Source organism: Mustela nigripes, chromosome 7 (assembly GCF_022355385.1).
Source record: "Mustela nigripes isolate SB6536 chromosome 7, MUSNIG.SB6536, whole genome shotgun sequence".
Lineage (NCBI taxonomy): Eukaryota > Metazoa > Chordata > Mammalia > Carnivora > Mustelidae > Mustela > Mustela nigripes.
In genome coordinates this window covers 138,882,369-138,900,859 of record NC_081563.1, presented here as the reverse complement: position 1 = coordinate 138,900,859, position 18,491 = coordinate 138,882,369, and the positions used below count along the sequence as shown (strand labels likewise).

At 62.2% G+C, this 18,491-nt stretch overlaps 2 protein-coding genes across 2 annotated transcripts in view; both read right to left on the bottom strand.

Annotated features, from left to right (window-relative positions):
• Positions 1–18,491, bottom strand: part of CDH4 (cadherin 4) — a 499,901-nt gene that overhangs the window by 3,981 nt on the left and 477,429 nt on the right. Inside the window, exons 9-15 of the mRNA XM_059407342.1 lie at positions 12,263–12,448; positions 5,989–6,242; positions 5,312–5,454; positions 2,698–2,931; positions 1,738–1,971; positions 1,515–1,654; positions 895–1,059 (exon numbers count right to left, since the gene is read on the bottom strand). Of these exons, the coding sequence (XP_059263325.1) occupies positions 895–1,059; positions 1,515–1,654; positions 1,738–1,971; positions 2,698–2,931; positions 5,312–5,454; positions 5,989–6,242; positions 12,263–12,448 (1,356 nt within the window). The remainder of the gene's footprint in view (positions 1–894; positions 1,060–1,514; positions 1,655–1,737; positions 1,972–2,697; positions 2,932–5,311; positions 5,455–5,988; positions 6,243–12,262; positions 12,449–18,491) is intronic.
• The window catches only part of OSBPL2 (oxysterol binding protein like 2), a 322,355-nt gene that overhangs the window by 232,237 nt on the left and 71,627 nt on the right, over positions 1–18,491 (bottom strand). The window lies entirely within an intron of this gene.

The following is an 18,491-nucleotide window of genomic DNA, read 5'->3' as shown; positions in this document are numbered from 1 at the left end:
TGCCAGGCCAGTACCATGAGGAGGGCGGGCTGAGGAGGAGGGGCTAGGTGCAGCCCCTCCGAAGGGGGCAGAGTCCCTGTCGCTGCGGCACAGCACGGGAGTCTGAGGTGGGCAGAAGCCAGAAATCTCCAGCATTCACTATCCACATGAACAAAACTGGGGGGCGCGGCAGGTGTTGCTGGAGGCCCCTCTCGCCCCCGCCCCCCGTGCGGCCTGGCCCCCCTCCTGCCCTCTGTGCCCCTGCCTGCTCTGCCCCAGGAGGGTCCCCGCGACCGTGGCGCAGTGCGCGCATCCTGCCCCTGCGCCTGGGGGGCGTGCGTTCCTGCCCACTCTGGGCGGTCCTCGAGGGTGCGAGCGGTGGCCGGGGTGCGCACGGCGGTCCCTGGCAGCAGGACGCACGTCGCCGCCCAACCCCGCCCTGGGAAGGGGCGCCCTCGCCGCCTGGGGTGGGCATGGCTCGCTTTTCTCGAAGCCGTATTGAAAACCGGCCTTGGACTCGCGACCGAGTAGGCGTGCGTCCGGGCTTCGACTTCGGTGCAGCCCGGGGGAAGCGCTGCGTCAGTCGTTCAGCTCCTGCGCCCTCCTGGAGCTTTGACCTGCGGCCCGGGGGCCAGCGTCGCCGAGTCTCCCTGGTCTCCGCCGGACCTGGGGCTCTACCTGCTCGCGTCAGTCCCCTTCAAGTTAGCTTTGCACGCAGTGGGGGTGTGCGTTAGAGACCCGGTAGGGACCCGGGTCTCGGGGCGTGGCCGCACCGCCTCGGTCCCCAGCCTGGGCCTGGAGGGGCCTCCTCGTCACTGCCCGGCCGCCCCAGCGCGGTGCGGCCACGGGACCTCATTCTCTGCAGGGGGGCCCTGCACAGCTCCCCCGCCCCCGCCCCTGCACGGGAGCACCCACCTCATTGATGAAGTCCCCGATGTCCCCGGGGTGGGGCACCACAGGCCTGATGGGGTACTGGGGCTCGGCGCCCACAGGCCGCTCATCCACACGCCGCACGCCGGGCGCCTTGCTCAGCACGTGTTCCATGGCCTCTGGCTGCTGCAGTTGGCTGAGGTCATAGTCCTGGGGGGCGGCCGGGCAGGAGGGGAGCAGGGGTGTCCTGTTGTGGTCGGGCGCCCAGCGTGCCCGGCATCCTGGCCCGTCACCTGGTCCGCCCTACCCTGATTCGTCCCCGTCAGCCCGGCTGTGAGGCTCGTGTGGGGTCTGTGCCCTGCCGCCCTTGCCAGTCTGATGCCCCCCGGCATGCCCCAGCTCCCACGGTGTGCGTGTTCCTGGGAGCGCCCGCCCCTCTGTCTTCAGGGGGCACGGAGCCTTAGCGGGGTCAGGCGCTGCCCCGAATCCCCTGACGGCCAGCGTGGACCTGGCGTCCAGCCAGGCAGCCCCCTGGATTCACCCTCCCGGTGCGCCGTGCGTGGCTGCCGTGTCACCCAACAGCCCCTGCTGGGGCTGAGTTCCGCGGCGGGCGGGAGAGAGGTCGCCCAGGGGCAGCGCGGCGGAAGCGGGTGCAGGGGCCTCACCTGGTCCTCCTCACCGCCCCCTTCCTCGTCGTACTTGAGGATGTTGTCGCGGACGTCGTCCTCGGGGTCGATGAGCAGCTGCTTGGTGTGGCGTTCCTTCTCCCTGCGCTTCATCCACACGACGAACAGCAGGACCATGGCTGCGGGGGCAGGGCCACGCGGTGAGCAGGGTGCGTATGCGCGTGGGGGCAGGGGTGCATACCCGCGGCTGGGCCGGACTCACTGAGCAGGATGACGATGCAGATGAGGATGGCCACGATGGCGCTGGTGCCCAGACCCGCCGCGGCCACGGCGCCGATGGTGGTGCAGTCTCCATTCTCGTCGCACGGGCACACCTTGACCTTGATGATGGACGTGTTGGACAGTGGGGGGTTTCCAGAGTCGGTGACGATGATGGGGACATCGTACACGCCAGCCTCCAGGTACAGGACGCGCAAGCTCAGCTGGGCATAGTCACCTGGCCCAGAGTGAAAGGACAGGCTTTGTTCAGTCTACAACTAGCACTCTGTTACAGCAAGGCATCCGAAGGGAGAGACAGAGTCTGACAGCATGACAGTCTATACCTCTTTGGTTCATGCACACACACGTGCGCACATGCACACTCACGTTCGAGCACTCCACAGAGTGAAAAGACATTGGCAATTCAAGGAAAGAGCAATTGCAACTTGTTGGATGAAATCATTTCCTTATTATATAAAGAGTTCTACTAAATCAATTAGAAAAAAAGAAAAATCTTCCCAAAGAAAAATAGGCAAAGTGCTCTCTTGTATTCCCAGAGAAACTAGAAATTGGCGTGACCTTTCTAGATGCAACCTCACAATGCTAGAAAACTTCAGGAGTTGGATGCCCTTTTATACAAAAAGGCCGCATCTAGGGAAATACCCTGAGGAAAGACATCGGTTGGGGTCCCATCAGTCAGTGGCCAGGGCAGGAAGCAGTCAGAGACAGGAGTGGCTGGGGCTGTAGATGTTGATGGCTGTGCTCGTTCTGACAGTGGGACCAGGATGCCTTCATAGCACCCTCCAGGGATGGACTGGCACATGGCCAGGGGCCCCAGCCTCATGGGACCCCATGGGGGGAAAGGGCCCCGTCTCCACAGCTCACTCTTCCATGGGCCATGGGCCCCCTCGAGGTGCGGCACCCCAGGCGTGTCCTGTTCTCCTGGAGCGTGAGGCAGACTCACCATTTAATCGGGTGATGGTCCAGTTCTTCCGCACGGCGGCTGGGACAAAAGGCAGCTCGAAGACATAGGGGCCGATGTTGGGGTCAACATCAGCATCGGCGGCTGTGATGTTGATGGCGTTCAGGCTGGGCTTCTCACAGATCTGTGCCTCCTTGGGAAGCAGCTCCGGGGCATTGTCGTTGATGTCAATGAGATAGATCTGGAGGGTCCCGGTGCCGCTGGCCGGGGGGATCCCTGTGGGACAGACACAGTATGATCCTAAAGAAGCGGCTCCCCCACGACCTCAAGCACATGATGATGCACATTGGGTGAAGACCCAGCCCCAGTGCCCTGCCCAGGGACAGCCCCCAGCCCCACCAAGCCCGATGCCCGCAGCTAGACGCCCTCAATCAGGGCATCGTCGGGGGAAGTGCAGGAGCCCAGTAGCCTGCACCCCATTCTGCTGCCCTCTGTGCTTTCTGCTGCTTTGGCCATGGGTTCATTTAAAATCACTCTCTAATCCAGCAGCTCCCCTCCAGCCGGGGCCGGTGCACCATCTGGCCAGCCTTCAGGACCGGGCTTTAGCAGACCCCGTAGGTTGGGGAAGGCAGGAGGGAGGCAGGCGGTGGTTACCAGGCCCTGGCTTTCACTTGCTATGGATGAACCTTTGTGCAAGTGTTCTGGGCGCTCTTGTGTTCTTGCTCCTGGAGCCGGAGGGCACCGCTGTCCTAGAACCCGCCACAGCAGACCGCCGAAGTCTACCTCAGGACTGTTGCGCATGCCGCTTCCTAACTCTGGGACTCCCCTGCTGTCCCTTCTTCCCTTGGCGTGTTCCTTCTGGTCCCAAGGTCAGTGCTTCACAGCCAGGAGCACAGCTATAAGCCCAGCCCCTCCCTCCCACACCCTGTTTTGTTTTCTTCCAGAACGTACTCCCTAAAATTATCTGGTTGACTTGTTTCTCATTCATCTCACTGGGGCAAGAGACTGCTGAGTTGTCCCTCAATATCCATTTCCCCCTTTGTCCTTAATAGAAGAAGCAGAGCCCCAGATTTTATCTGGGATCATGACCGCCCAGCTGTTAGACTACATTTCTCAACAAGCATTACGGTGCAGTGCGGTTTCATGGCTAAGTTCTTTGTGAGCTGGGGGTGGACGTTCTTAGAAGGGCAGGAACATGTCCCTGCCTTCCTTGCTCTTCTTCCTGTTTGCCAGAATGTGGTCGTGATGACTGGAGCAACAGCAGCCATTTTGGGCCATGCCATAACTCGTGGCCAGAGTGAGCCTGGTTTCTCAAACCTGACCCTAGCCCCCCAGGGCTGCCTGTCTCCAGTCTTCTTTTATGTGGGAGAAAATAAGCTGCAATTGTGTTGAAATTTCTATCACTGTTACACAGCTGAACCTAGTTTTAGCTGACACACAGAACCTGGGGACGTCAGCCTTTCAAGGGAGGGACTTTTGTCGGGTGTGTCTACTGATGGGTGGTGCCTGGCACAGAGCAGCTCAGCAGTAGTGAGAGCAGGGGCAGTGCTGACTTGGGCCAGGCCCCACTCCCCATCCTTTTGAGGACCCTGGATCACTTAATTCTCACACCTCTGGGGGAGGGGGTAGGGTTGTCCCCACTCAACGGAGGAGGAAGCTGAGGCACAGAGCAGTCAGATCTCTTCCCACCACTAAGTGGTGCTGGGACTTATCCCTGGTTCTAGACCCTTCTCCCTCACTCCCTCTCCCCTCCTGTGCAGAGTTGGCTGGGTATTTGGGGCTATGGGCCTCACCAGCTTCTGAGTGCCCTGGGTCCAGGGGGGGTGGCCTCAGGGCCTGGAGTCCTAGCACCCACTTGTGGAGATGCTGTCCACACCCCTTGGAAGGTCCAGTGCTCACGACTCCTCTTTCTGCCCCATGTGGGCCCCACCACGGCCACCTCTGCCCGGATCTCCTCACCCCTGCTTGGCTCACTGTCACCCCCGCAGCCCCAGCCTCCTCAGGGCTCCTCATTCTGGCCCGGGGGCCTCACCTCACCCTCTCCAAGCTCCCAGGGCTTGTGCTGCTGGTGTGTGGCTTCCACGGTGCCTGCCCAGTCTCTGGGGCCCCTCATGTCCCCTCCGACCCCCAGCTCTGACAGAGGGCTGCAGGGGTCACGGGTGGGCAGAGCCACAGGGGGCGGCGTCCCAGGGGCTGCTTAGGGGAAGCCCCCGCCGCAGTGTGTGGTCAGCGTGATGGGGCTGCTCGGGCAACACGCAGATGTGGCCGGCTGCCCTCCGTTCACCAGGTGGGGAGCTGAGAAGCGGCTCGGGTCTCGTTCAGCCGAGACAGGGCTGGACCAACGTCACGCCGCCTCTGCCATCCTGGCTCCCTGGCACCCACGGGGAGCGCCACGCATGAGTGAAGGGGCGCGGCGTGTCACCCGCCCGTGAGCCTGGTGGTCAGGCAGCGGCTGTGCTCGGACGCCTGCGGAGAGGGCGCTGCGGGGCGCGCTGAGGGACGGTAGGGCAGGACTCTGCGAGCCTGCGTGGCGCTCGCCTCCCCGCTTCCCTCCTCCGGCTTCTCCGGCTGGGGGCGGGCCTCCCTCTGTCTCCCGGCCATGGAGCCCAGGCTCGGGCGCGCACCCAGCCGTAGCCCCCCGGGGCCCCGGGCGCACCGTTGTCAGCCGCCAGGAAGGTGGCCTCGTACACGTTGTTTTTGATGTACAGGGACTCGCGGTCGAGGACGGCGGCCGTGGTGATCTGACCGTTGGTGGTGTTAATGTGCAGCCAGTTCGCTGGGTCCGACAGCTTGGAGTATCTGAGGAGGGAGGAGGTGAGCCGGTGAGGGGACAGTGGCCCCGAGCCCCTGGCCCCACCCGCTGTGGGGTGCCCGCCTGGACATGGGGAGGTTTCCCTGCCCATGTGACCCTCACAAGGACCCCAGGAGGCAGACGCCCCCCTCACTCTCTCGGCAGACGGGGAGACTGAGGGGCGGAAGGGGTAGGTGGCCTGCAGCGTCACAGCTGGTGAGCAGCCAGGTCAGAACCAGCCTGACTCGAGAGACGGCTGCAGGTGCTGGAGGGTCTTCCACCTTCTTGGGCGGCGACCACGCAATGCTCGTGGCTGGCTGAGGGCCGGCGGCATCGCCTGGACCGCCTGGATCCCGCGGGACGGGGGTTCCGGCTGTCCCCAGGACTGGGGCTCCTGAGGTTCCCTGCCTGGAGGGACAACACAGGTCGGGCACTTCCTGGGGTGCAGGTGTCACCGGGCAGGATGGGACTCCTCTGCGTGGGAAGCAAGGGAGCCCAAGGGTGGGAGGGAGCCCCTTCCTGCGGCCCCAGGCCGGACCCACCGCACAGCCTGCTGCATGAACCGGTCAGGGTCCGCCGCCGAAAACGTGGTCAGCACCGTGCCGGCGGGCACACCTTCCTCCAGGCGGATCAGCTTGTGGTTCGAGGGGAAGTAGGGTGCCTCGTTGATGTCCATGACGGAGATGGTCACCCCGGCCGTGGACTGGAAGGACATCTGGACCCCGCCGGCCAGGGGCGCCTGGTTGGACACCATCACGGTCAGCATGAATGCTCTGTTCAGCTCGTAGTCGACTGCCTGGAATGAGAGAGGCCCGCAGGGGTGAGTGGGCGGGGTGGGCTCGGAGGCAGAAACCGTGCGTGGGTCACCGGGTCGGCGCCCCCTCCTCCCATGATGCTGGTCCCCAGGGAAGCGGCCTCCAGCCTCCCTTGTTTCTGGCTTCCCATGGGACTTGCCAATGGGAGCAGAGTTTGGGGTAAAGGACCCTCCCGTGCCTTCCCATCGTGTCCTGGTAGGGCCATAGCTGGGCTCCTGGGGCTCCAGCCCCCAGGGGGTGGCACCCCTCCCCAGTGCCAGCTCTCAGCAGGTGCTGCTCCTTCCAGGCTGGTGAGGTCAAGGCCCCATGGCTATTTGTCTAGGAGCCCCTTGCTGGGTGCAGCGGGCAGTCTCTTCTGTTGTTCTGACCCCCCCAGTTTTTGGTTTGCCACAGCAGCCCCGGGGCTCTCCCTCACCAACTCTGTGGCTTCTCTTCCCTCTGTACATGGCTCCTGCAAGAACACGATTCCCAGTTACACCATTTTGGGGCTCCAGGACCGTGACTGACAAATGCTAGAAGGGGTCTGCAGTCTACCGTAACTCCCAGGAAAAGAACGGCTTTAGGTGACCAGGGCTCAGTGCTTAGATGGTGGGTCCTGATGTGATTGAGTTTAAGGACAAGAATCAATGCAAAGGAATCTTCAGCTCACTTGGCCTTCTCCCTGTGGGTAGTGATTTGGGGTTTGTTACTTTTTAAAGCTTTTAAGGTATAACGTAGGGTAAAGTAAATAAACACGTGTAATGTGATTAGGAAGTAAGATTTTCAGTGTAAGAAGCACAAGTATGAAGTCATCAGAGGGAAGTAAAACCCTCCGGAGTTAAATCTGAAATGAATGACCCTCTGAATCGGCGGAAGGGACGGAATGGGTCAGGGTGGGCCCGTGCTGGGCCGTGCGGCTTCCCGGCTCTGCCCCCGAGAAGACGGGGCTCAGCAACAGTGAGCAGCGAGCACCTCTGGGGCCTGGATGCCGGTTTCTAAGGACCCGTCCTCACTGGAGAGACGGCCTGCAAACCCATCTAGGTCCAAAGGTCTGGACTCTGTGACTGTGTCGCCCTCTGCGGCACAGGGACTTTGTGGACTGATGAAGCTGGGGGTCTTGCAGTGGGAGCCGGCCCGAGATTACCCAGGTGGCCTGATGTAGCATCCGAGGGTGTTTACAAGGGGGGGCTGGGGTCCTTTGGCAAGGCAGCAGGCAGCGTGGGGACCGAGGCAAAGACGGCTCTGGCTCTGAGGACAGAGGACCGGCCAACGGAGTCAGGACGTGGCTCGCCAACCTGGAAAAAGCCAGCAATGAAAACACCAGAGCTCCGGGGGGTTGGGCACAGCCTTGCGCGCTCTCTGGTTTCAGCCCGTTGAAACGGACGGATTTTGGACTCCGACTTCCAGAAGCGCGAGAGGGTCATGGACTGTGTGAAGACACCCAGCTTGACGCGAGTGGTTACAGTAGCCGCCGTAAGCAGAGAGTGACCGCGGACAGCTGCTGGCCTGAATGGACCATTAAAGGCAGCAAAAGAAGCTTCTGCCTTTCTCTTGGACTCTGCATTAGTTTCCTGTTCCGATTTTGTGGCTTAGAGGGACACAAATTTGTCATCTTGCAGTTCTAGAGGTCAGAGGTAAAAAATCAGCATCCCAGGACCGTTAGGTGTGGGTAGGGCTGGGTCCTCCTGGAGGCTCTGGGAGGCCCCCGTGCTCTTGGGCCCGCCTCCCCCTGCAGAGCGGTGGCCTGGCCCCTCGGAGGCCCTCTGTGACCTGTGCTTCTTCCCGACGGCTCCCAGGACTCTGACCTCCTGCCTCCCTCTCCCAGACACGCTGTGAGCCCAGGGCCGCCCTGGATATCCCTGGGCGACCGCCTGTCTCAGAATGCTTACCTCACTCACACTTGCTAAGCGTGTGCCACACAATTCCAGCCAAGGAAGGACAGAATTTTAAAAGCACCATTCTGTACTCACTAATGAAGACATTTACGTGCATAAGGGTCACCAGTAGATGACAAAACCGGATGGAGACTGGCGGCAGAGGGCACATTTGCAGGCACGAAGCATTGTACTCAGACTGCTGGCTAATCACAAGGGGGCAGAGTCAGTGACGGGAATGATGGGAACTGGCTGTCACCACCTGAGCCCACGGTCCTGGATGACCAGAGTGGGACAACCGGGCACCACGGGCTTCCCGATGCGACCCAGCCCAGCCACAAGGTCTAATCCCAGGTTACAGTAACTGTGGGAGAGCGAGGAACAGAGTTACCAGGCGGAAGGCATTGGACAGTCTGGCACATGGGGCCTCCCGTTGGCCAGCTGACCTGTGTCTGTGACAGGTCAACACTGGGCGGAATGTTCTAGATTATGAGAGAGTCAAGAGGTGTTGCAACCAACTGCATGATCCCTCTTCGGATCCGGATCCGAAGAACCACGGCAAAGAGAGACTTTGAGGAAAGTTAAAGGACACAGAACAGACTTGCGTCCGAGGATACGGAGGGCGGACGGCTGCTTTCGTCAGGGGTGTGACACTGTGACAGCGCACACGTATGGAGGCCAAACATATTACTGAGGGGGACGCATCTGACTTACATAGGGATGCGCGGTCATGAGGTCTGGGAGTTGAAAACCTCTTTCAGCAAAAATGGAGATGAGATGGGCCGGAACAAGCTAACAGCTCAGACTGCGGTGCGGACAGCACCCTCCCCTCTGTCTGCTGGGCGCCCGGAGGTGCTCAGGACGCACACAACAGTGTGTTTCTGCTTGGAGAGGAGCTGATCTGCGGGGTCGGGAGCCCGTGTCTGCAGCCGGTAGCGCCTCTCCCCACCAACCCGAACCCCAGCCTCCTCAGGGTCCCCCAGCTGCTCGGCGTTTGGCTTGGGTGAGCGTTAAAGACCATACTGCGGGTGCTTTGACCCTTTGCTTTCTCAGCGCGGCTACAGACGAGGCATTAAGTACGAGACGAAGGGCTTTCTGATGACAGGGGATGGGCCTGGGGGTTCAGGGAAGCCCGATGCCAGCCCGACAGGAGGGTCTGGAGGCCGATGCCCTCCGGAGATCGGGGTTCCGGGCTGACCCCCGTCATCCTCTCCGGGCGTGATCTCCTTGTCCGCCCAAGTAGGAGGGGTTCCTGAAGGCCCCCTGGAGTCCTGCCATCAGATGCCACGTCCTTCTGTGGCACACGCCTTGTCGTGCTGATGTCTTCCCCTGCCCTGACAACCCCTTGAGGAGGGGGCTGTCTGCCCCTTATATCAGTGCGGTGCTGCTGGGGGTCCGCCTGGGGGAGGCACCCCCTTGGCCATCCCTATTGCTCATCCCCCAGCACGAGGCCCGGCGCTGCTCATTGCATGTGCAGCAGGGACTTGGGCCCACAGATGCTGCCCAGGCTGGACCCTCAGGGGCCCAAGTGGGCAGCCCGTCTGAGGAGGCACCCACTGTGGGCTGACTTGGCAGCCCACGCCTGAAGGACAACCCCCGGGGCTTCAGGCCGCACACCGGGGGCCCCTCCCACAGGGGTGGGCATGGTTCTGCCATCCTGGGCACAGATGCCGCCACATCAGCCCCTGCGCCCACGCTGTATCCAGGTCCCCACAAAACCAAACAGCTGCCAAAGCCACCAGCCCCTCCTCCCGGACCCTCAGAGAGTCGTCTGGGGACGGGGCTCCTCCATTTCAGTGGACAGTTTCATGGAACCGTGGTGGTTTTCCTCCGAACAAAGCACCCGAGGGAAGTAATCGTTCCCCTGTTCATCGGTTCATGTCCCCGGGGGACACGGAATAATGTTGCGTGTCGTGCATTAAGATTGTGTCACCCGTCCGAGTGAGAATGCCTTCCACAAAGACTATTACGGCCAATAAACGTCCACAGGAGGGTGAAATAAAACACATTTGTAATGGAGAAATCGATAGGTAATTTGGCCCACCAGTTTCAGTTAGAGCGGCCGCATATGCTGCCCGGTCTCTGCCAGGCCCCTCCTCAGACGCGGCAAGGACCCTCCACGAAAAGGCGAGGGGCTGGTGTGTGGCCTCTGGAGAGGCTGTCCGGCGGGGGCAGGCCGTGTGGGGCAGGGCGGGGGCAGGGGGTGCGGAGGGACGGATGAGCTCCCCTGCACGGCTGCCTCAGGGCTATTACAGCAGGATGGCAGGGGCTGGGCTGGTGGGGGTCTGCCTCTGGCCCGCCTGTTCTCTGGGGCTCCTGCCAGCGCATACCCCCCGCCCCGCCCATCCTGGGGCTGGAGCTTGCCATCTGGTGCCAAAGAGGCTGCTGGTTTCGAGGCTGTGTTCCAGGTGTGCGGCAGGAGAAAGGGCCCGGGGTTGGTCTGAGCCTGGAAGAGGTGGTGTTGTTGTGGCTGGAGGCGGAGGAGGCTGGGGAGGTGGCAGAGGGGCTCCGAGGAGGCTGGGCACGGGGCCTGTGCCCACTGGGGCCGGCGGTCTGACAGCAGAGTGGCCGTGCCCCAGCTTGGCTAGAGCCTGAGAGGTGGCGGGCCAGTATGGGGGGCAGGATGGAGCTCGGGGGCGCGGGGGGCAGGGTAGGGGTCAGGAAGACCCGCCCGAGGTGACTGGGCACTGCCTTTGACCGACAATGCAGCCAGGATCCGTGCGAGGTAGCCGAGGGCCTGGCTGACCAGACACATGTCTACCCGGTGTCTCGTCCACCCTCCAAGCAGTGGAGGCCGTGGACCAGGAGTCCCTCCACCTGGGGGCAGGGGGCTGGAAGCAGCAGCAGGTTGTGTGATGACGGGAAGGCGGGGGCAGGGACGGGCCCCGGTGGCAGAGCGTGAACACGGCAGGTGGCCCGACTCCTCTGGGGGTCCCGTGGACCCTGGTGGGACTGAAGGGACCTTCCTCGCACCCTGGGGAGCCCATGGGAGCACGGCCGTCCTGATTCCACGGTGACGATGTTCACAGTGAGGACAGGAGCTGCTTCTGTCAGCTCCGCTGTCACCATGGCCGGGTGCTGCACCAGATCGCTAGCCAGGGCCGGCTATAATGTCAGCGACAGCCCCGCATCTGGGGCACAGAGAGGGCGACGGGCCCATGCCAGGGGTAAGCGAGGGAAGAGCCAGCCCGGGAACCCAAGAAATAGGCCTCCCGCCCCAGCCGGCAGCAGACTCCCCCAACTGCCTCACACCTCCCATGCCCCCGCCTGCCCCCCGCTGCAAGGTAATGTCTGAAAACACCGTGTCTCCACCGCGGGGAGTGAAAATAACCCAAAATGCCGTCTAAGACGAAGCATCGTGCCTTACACAGACTTTAAGTGCGGAGTTCAGAGAAAAGCCCCGTGTGGAATACCAAGGAGAAAAGGGAACACGGAGCCGTGTGGCCCGGCTGCTGAGTGCGGCCGGGACACGGGCCCAGTCTCCGCGGGACAGCCCGGCCGCCCATGCTCCCAGTGCTCAGGGTTCCAGCGCGTGTGGGGTGGGATTCATCTGTGACATGGGACAAGCGCATGTCTCCACCGCCACGCTGGAGAGGTGGGAGTCCCCCAGCCCTCTCCCTGCCCCTCCTCATCACACCCCTGTTCCCAGCTCGTTTCTCGAGATTCGTCTATAATCGCCACACCGAGTGCTGGATAAAGGCCATACGGGGAAGGAGAGATAGCGGCCTCTGCCGCTTAGGAAAGCAAAGGGGTGTCTTCAGTTTCAGAGAGCTAAGACCTGCCGTGCACTGCTAAGACGGACTCCTTCCTGGCTGAGCTGGGTTTATCTCAGGAATGCAAGGATGGTCTGACATTACACAGGCTCTCGATGGGAGTTCACGCAGTAGTGGACTGAGGCGGAAATACAACCCTCCAGGAGGGCACAGGAAAGTGATCTTCTGGGGGAGGGGGCAGGTCAGGCTGCAGAGTCCCTGGCGGTCACGTGACCAGGCCTCGCGAAGCCTGCCTCTGACACGAGCAGGTGGACGCAGTCCTTTGCACCCAGATGTCAGGGGTGGCTCGCACTGAACCCGTATTGCTTCTGTCCATTCTGTCCCGGGTGGTGGCAGGGGACAGAACCCACGACGGCTGGCAGGAAGACTACCCACCTTCACCACGGTGACCATGCCCTCGTTGGTGACGGGGTCTGTGCGGACGCTGAAGTGTCCGGAGGGGTCCCCGCTGATGATCCGGTAGAAGGCGTTCCAGTTGGGCGAGTGGGGCTGATCTCGGTCCATCACGGTGAGGTTTGCCACCACCACCTCCACCTGGTTTTCTGGGACCTCCCCCGCGTACTGCAGAACATAAGGAAAGACAGTGTTCTCAACCCTTGCGGGAGCCTGGGGAGGTCAGGAGGGACTTTCTAGCAGCCCCTGCGGGATGCCCTCCATCCAGCTGCTTCTGTAGACGGGGACTCCCACACCCCTTCCGTGGGCACGGTGGTATCCCCAGAGGGCTCCGGTGCCTCCAGCTGTGCCCACCACCCACCTCCAGACGGAACCTCCACTTGCACACACACACACGCCTGCTGGCCTCCCTCCAAGCCCCAAGATGGCCCCCTTGTGCCCTGGAGGCCTGTGCGACTGTGGCGACGCAGGAGACTCAACATTTGCAGGACGCGTGCTGGAGAGCTTTGGGGGCCTTCCCCGGGATGGTCCTGGCCAGGGTCCTGCCATCCCCGCGGTCCCACCATTGATTCAGGGCTTGGGGTCCGCAGCCACCGATGTGTCATACCAAACACAGAGCCCTTTCTCCTGCTGAACGCCCCCACCCCCGTCAGTGGTTGTGGTTCACGTGGCTGAGTTGGTTGTGTGCAGGGAAAGATGCTGTGTGTGTGTGTGTGTGGGTCAGGGTGGTGGTAGCAATCTGGGCACCCCCCTTCCGAGTGAGAATCACTGCTGAGTGCCGGCCCCGCCGACGTGTGGCCTGTGCAGCCGTGGCCCTGTGGAAGGGCCTGAGTTTGGCTGAACATTCTGCTCTCAGTGTCTTGAAACTCCTAATAATTTGCAAACTAGGGCCCGGTTCCTTATTTCACACTGGGTCCTGCAGTTTGTGTGGTGGGCCTGACCCTGTGCAGCGTGGCTTTGAGCCACAAAACCTGGGGACAGAGTCTGGACGGAGATCTCGGATGTCTGACTGTGGTCACAGTGGTGCAGCTGACGGCGGCCACCACCTGTGGGTGCCCAGACAGGCGCTGCCGGGGCATTACCTCTCCCGCTGCCTGCGGTAGCCCTGCCCTCATCCCCGTTTTACAGATGAAGCAAGAGAGATTAACACACCTTGGGTCCCACAATGGGGCGCCCAGTGTCCGCTCTAAGGATCCGGCCCCCAGTCACAGTGGTGGGGTCACAGGATGGGGAGGAAGGCGTCTGCACGGGCTTGGCCGATGTCCCAGGCAGCCTGGCTCTGAGCCTCGTCCTCCTGCCCCCCCCCGCTGCACCTGCTGTGGCACAAAGCCTCCTGGTCACAACCAGGACAGCCACCCTGCCTCGTGCCCACGTTGGGGGTGTGGCCCAAATGCGCCTGTGCACACCCTAGGACAGACACGGAGCCGCTTTAGCCAGAGACGGTCCTCCTGTCGCTCAGGGCACCAGGTCTGGGCCTTGCCTGCTCCGGAACCAGCTCCCGCCCCTGAGTGAGGGTCACGTGGGGCAGCCAGTCATGTGGCCTCCGCCACTGAGGGGCTCCTGAGGCCGCAGCCACCATCTGGGGTCCCTCACACACATCCAGCCCTGACCGCAGCCCAAGGGCCGGACCCCTACACACGTCTGCCCAGAGCCCTTGCATGTGCCCTACGGGGCCCTGCGTGCAGCTTTGGCTGGCTGGGTTGGCTCACAGGGGACCCTCTCCTTGAGGGCGAGACGGGGCCAGGCAGTAGGACCTCTCTCCATGTGGCGTCTAGGCTTCCTGCTCTCTCCGTCGGGAGCTTGGTACCTCCCAGAGAGACTGGGCCTCGATGGTTGTGATGGTTTTCTGCCCTGAACACTTCCGAATTCAAGCCTCAGCTGGTGGTTGAGGAGGGGTTCTGGGGTGCAGTGCATGGAAAACTGGACCGCCGTGGCTTGAATGCAGGGGCCTGACTTCCAGGAACGGGGGCCGGAGGGCCGAGGGTAGCATCAGTGGCTGCGTGTCGGAGACATTGAGGCTGGTGGCTCTGTCCTTCTCTGGCTTCCACGAGGTCAGAGCACAGCAGCTCAGCCTGTCCTGTCTGTGCTGGGTGGCGCTGAAGGACGGCCGCCCGGCATGTGTGTCCAAGGGATGGCGTCTGCGGGCAGACGGGTGGGGATGCCGAGGCCCAGCAGCTTCTGTTCCCGGAGGCGCTTGCTGGTGAGAAGGAGGGGAGGTGGGTGCAGACTCCCCAAAGGACCGGTGTGGGCTTGTTGTCCCCCACTGTGAGAGGCACGGGGGGCCCGGTCCCCAGGCTTGTGGCAGATGTGTACGGCAGATGCAGACAGGGGCGAGTGGATGAGGCAGTCGACGCGCAGAGCAGCGACGGTCGGAGCGAGGGAGGAACTGTGAGCGCCCACGAGGCCGGCTGCCTCCAGGGCCAGAGCACAGGACTGGACTCCCGGCCTCCACGCTCCACAGGGAACCCCACAGTCCGCCGCGCAGGCGCAGACAACAGCCCCCATCTGTCTCCTGGCACGGGCAAGCCTTCCAACCCCGATACCATCACCTTGTCAGTGGGAAAAACTGAATTTATCCCAAGTGGGATCTCGTCCAGCGGCCCCAGTGCTGGACGGGATGGAGGCCCTCCAGCTCGGTCCTACTCAGCAGCACGAGGCCCCGTCGTGGGATTCGGGAGCACCAGCGCTCGCGGTCACCCCGAGCTGGCTGCCTGCCCGTCGCCGTTCCCGTTTCTCCAGCGGCCCAGGGGCCCCACTGTCCCCGCGCCTGACCCGCCGGCGGCAGCAGCAGGCTGGCAGCCGGGCTCCACCCCAGCCAGGCTTCTGGGAGGCACCTAGGGAGTGTGAGGGAGGGCTGGGGGCTGGGGGCTGGGGGACAGGAGGGGTCAGCCCGGGGCGGCTCAGGGCCACTTCGGGCTGTGGGTGTGTGTGCGTGTGGGGGGTGACCTGGTCCCTGGGAACTCTCGGGAGGATCCCAGGTGGGGGGTGATGCCCTCCAGTGGTCCTCGGGGGAGGGGGAGCTGGGCACAGGAAGAGGTGGAAGGACCTTGGGAGTGGGGGGTTTGCAGACCTCCAGAGTTGTCCCCCGGATGGCCTGGAGGAGGCCGACGATGCTTGCGACGCAGCCCCTCTGCGTTGGTGGGAGTGAGGGGGGCAGGGTGACTGCAGCAGCCGGCAGGGCCACGAGGTCAGAGCTCACAGTGGCGGCAGGCCTGGGTCACTGGAGCCGTCCTAGAGACCCGCCTCCTGCTGGTAGACCTTGCCCAGCCCTTCCCTGCTGGGCCCCGGGCTGTGCCCTCTGCAGGGAGGTCACCATGTCCCCAGAGCAGGAGGCCGTCTCCACTGGGGCTGAGTGAGAATTACTGGTTTTATCGTCCACAGAATGGGCACCCCATCTCTCCGAGGACTCGGGGATGGAGGAGACTGCACACAAAGCTCCTGGCCCATGTCGGGCCTTCTGTGCGGGGGTGTGCGGGACCTGGCCGGGCTCCAGGCCCCAGGGCCCAGCTTCCTTGTTGCAGAGGGAGGGATGACCAGGCTCACCAAATGTGGGTCTGGGGCCACAACACCTGACTCTCCTGAGGGGCTTGGTGGGAATGGAGGGCTAGCGTTGGGGCTGGCAAACCCAGGGGCCAAGTTCAGGGCACCGCCTCCTTTGTTAATAAAGTTTTATCGGCACACGGCTGTGTCCCTTCGTTTACATAGTATCTGTAACAGAGTTGAGTAATGGTGACAGAGCATGTATGGCCTCAGACTCAAAAATAATGACTCTGTGTCCTTGACAGAAAAGACTGTGGATCCCTGCTCTAGACCCCTCAACCCCACCACTGCAGTAATTCAGAAGTGGGCATGCGGCCGACACCGGCTGGTCGGGGCGTAGTTCTGGTGGCCCCCATCTCTGGCCTGGGTGCTGTGGCCACACCTGCCTGAAGGTGTTGGGTGGGGTTGCCATCCACAGCCTGAGAATGCCGCTAGCTCAGAGGAAGCACGGCTCAGTGGAGGCTCCTGGTGGCTGTGGAAGCCTGGATCCAGCTGTACCTGATGTCAGTGTTCCAGCCGTAGACGTTTCCAGCTTCTGAGACACGAGGTGTCTCCTTTCTGTTTAAGTTGCCAGGACTGGTGTAGGGACAGCTGTGAGGCTGCCTGGCTCTCTATCCCCTTTGGAATTCCCATCTTTATTTTCCAGGACTTGCTTTCTCAGCTTCCTCTCCAGCCATGAGCTGGTCAGGTGACCTAGGACCTGCTTGTCAGAGGCACCTGCCTGACTGGTTCCCAAGTGAGGCAAAGGCCTCTTGCTTTGGCATCTGCCGGGGGCAGTGCCCCGCCCAATGTGGGGCACAGGAGCTCTGGCCCTTACACCCGGTGCCGCTGACAGGAGGGGCTGCTCCTGGTGGAGGCTCCATGCCTGACACCCCTGGCCCTCGGGTTTCGTGACCGCGCGCATCCTCCGGGCACTTCTCTCTTGGATCAGACGACCTGGTGTGGTCACCTGAGAGCCGGGCCTCTCGGGTGCGCCTCCGAGGGGTAGCACGCCGTCCTGGGCTCCACGTCGGCCTGCTCCGGAATGCGGGGGGCATCCTTCCCCGGACTTCATGGTGCGGGGGAGACCTGTGTGTCCCAGAGTGCCATTCCTCATACACTCTGATGAAGGTTATTCCCAGAGTCTATTTTAATTTGTGCAAGTTTAATAAAGGTTCACAAAGAAGGGCCTTAAGCTGATACATCTGGCTTAGGATTTTCTTATTAACTTTCCCCTGGCCGTAATGAGTTTTTAATTTAATTTTTTCAGATTTTCAGGCACAGGGAAAGCCTCTCCCATGCCTCACAGGAGACAAAGACAGATATTTGGGAAAGAAGGAGTTTTAAGATCATCGGAACAGAGTGTCTTGCCCAGATGGTAATCCCGAATCCAAACGTAGCCTGGCCCGAGGGACAGAGAGGATTTCGTCCAGCACAAATCCAGCTCGGAGGCCAGAATCCGCAGAGCTCCCAGGGGAAGGTCACATTCGCATACAGGAGGATTAGGGTGAGAACAGTGAAGCCCAGTCAGGATCCAGAGAGGACCAGGAATGACAGCCTGTCCACACGCAGGACCCACGAGTCGTCCACGTGCCCACGCCACGCGGGACACACCGGGACCCGAGGCTGCGCTTCTGTTTCTGTTGGGAGAGAACAGAAACTCGGGCTGGAGGACCTGACCCTCCCCTAGCCGCCCCTTGGTGAGCGGGACACCACTCTCCCTGCTGGCCTGCGGCCCCTGCAGCGGCGGCATCTCCCTGGGAGGAGGGCCTCTTCCCTGGCCTGGAGCTCAGGGACCCGTCGCTGTTACTAGCAGAGCCTTGAGAGCTGGCGGGGGAGCCTGCCTGGCAGGGACGCGGCTGTGCCTCTGTGGGCCTCGGAGCAGGGTGGGGGGTTGCGGGGCCTGGGTGGGCGCGGGGGGAGGGTCCCAGGGGTGTTTCTCCCAGGAGACACCCCAGCGCTGTGCCTTCAATCATCCGTGGCTTCTGCTGGAAAACGTATGGATGTGCCTCTGTCCATTGCGATGGTTTTATCAATTTTTTTTGAAACTTACTTTTCTGTCCCGAAAACTAATGACGGTGTCTTTTGGGTTCTGAGCCCAGGATCAGAATCCGATGGGGGGGGGGGATCAGCAGCTCCTAACCAGAAGCTACCACAGGCAGTCTTCCTTGGCTCTGCGTGTGACGGGGGAGGGCCTGAGGTCTGGGGCCAGGAGGCCTTTCACCGGCTAACTCCTCTGGGCCTCCTCCCGCCCACGGAGCTGGCGCCTGTCGGGCTAGATGACACATGGGAAAGTGCTCCTTCCGAGGACAGCTCATGGGAAAGGACCCAGCAATCGGTTAACACCGTATCTCGGACCCTCTGCTCCCCAGGGAGAGTTCACAGAAGGCGTCCGCTGACCACAGACTGGGCCACAGGTTCGAGCCCCTTGCTCTTGCCCCCGGGGGGGGAACCACGCTAAGAGCCAGGCGCCAGGCACTCTTGCTGTCTTGATCAAGTCTCCTCGTGCTCCAGCCACGTGCTCCTGACCCACGTGCGGGTGCACACCCCCCAGGCAGGCGCTGGTGCTCCGTCTAGCAGGTGACGGCGCAGAGACACAGAGTCTGGGGATCCAGGGGGACGAGGAAAGTGTCATCTTTAGGAAGTGGACACCGGCCTGGCAGGAAGGGCTCGAGGTGTGATGTGATGTGAG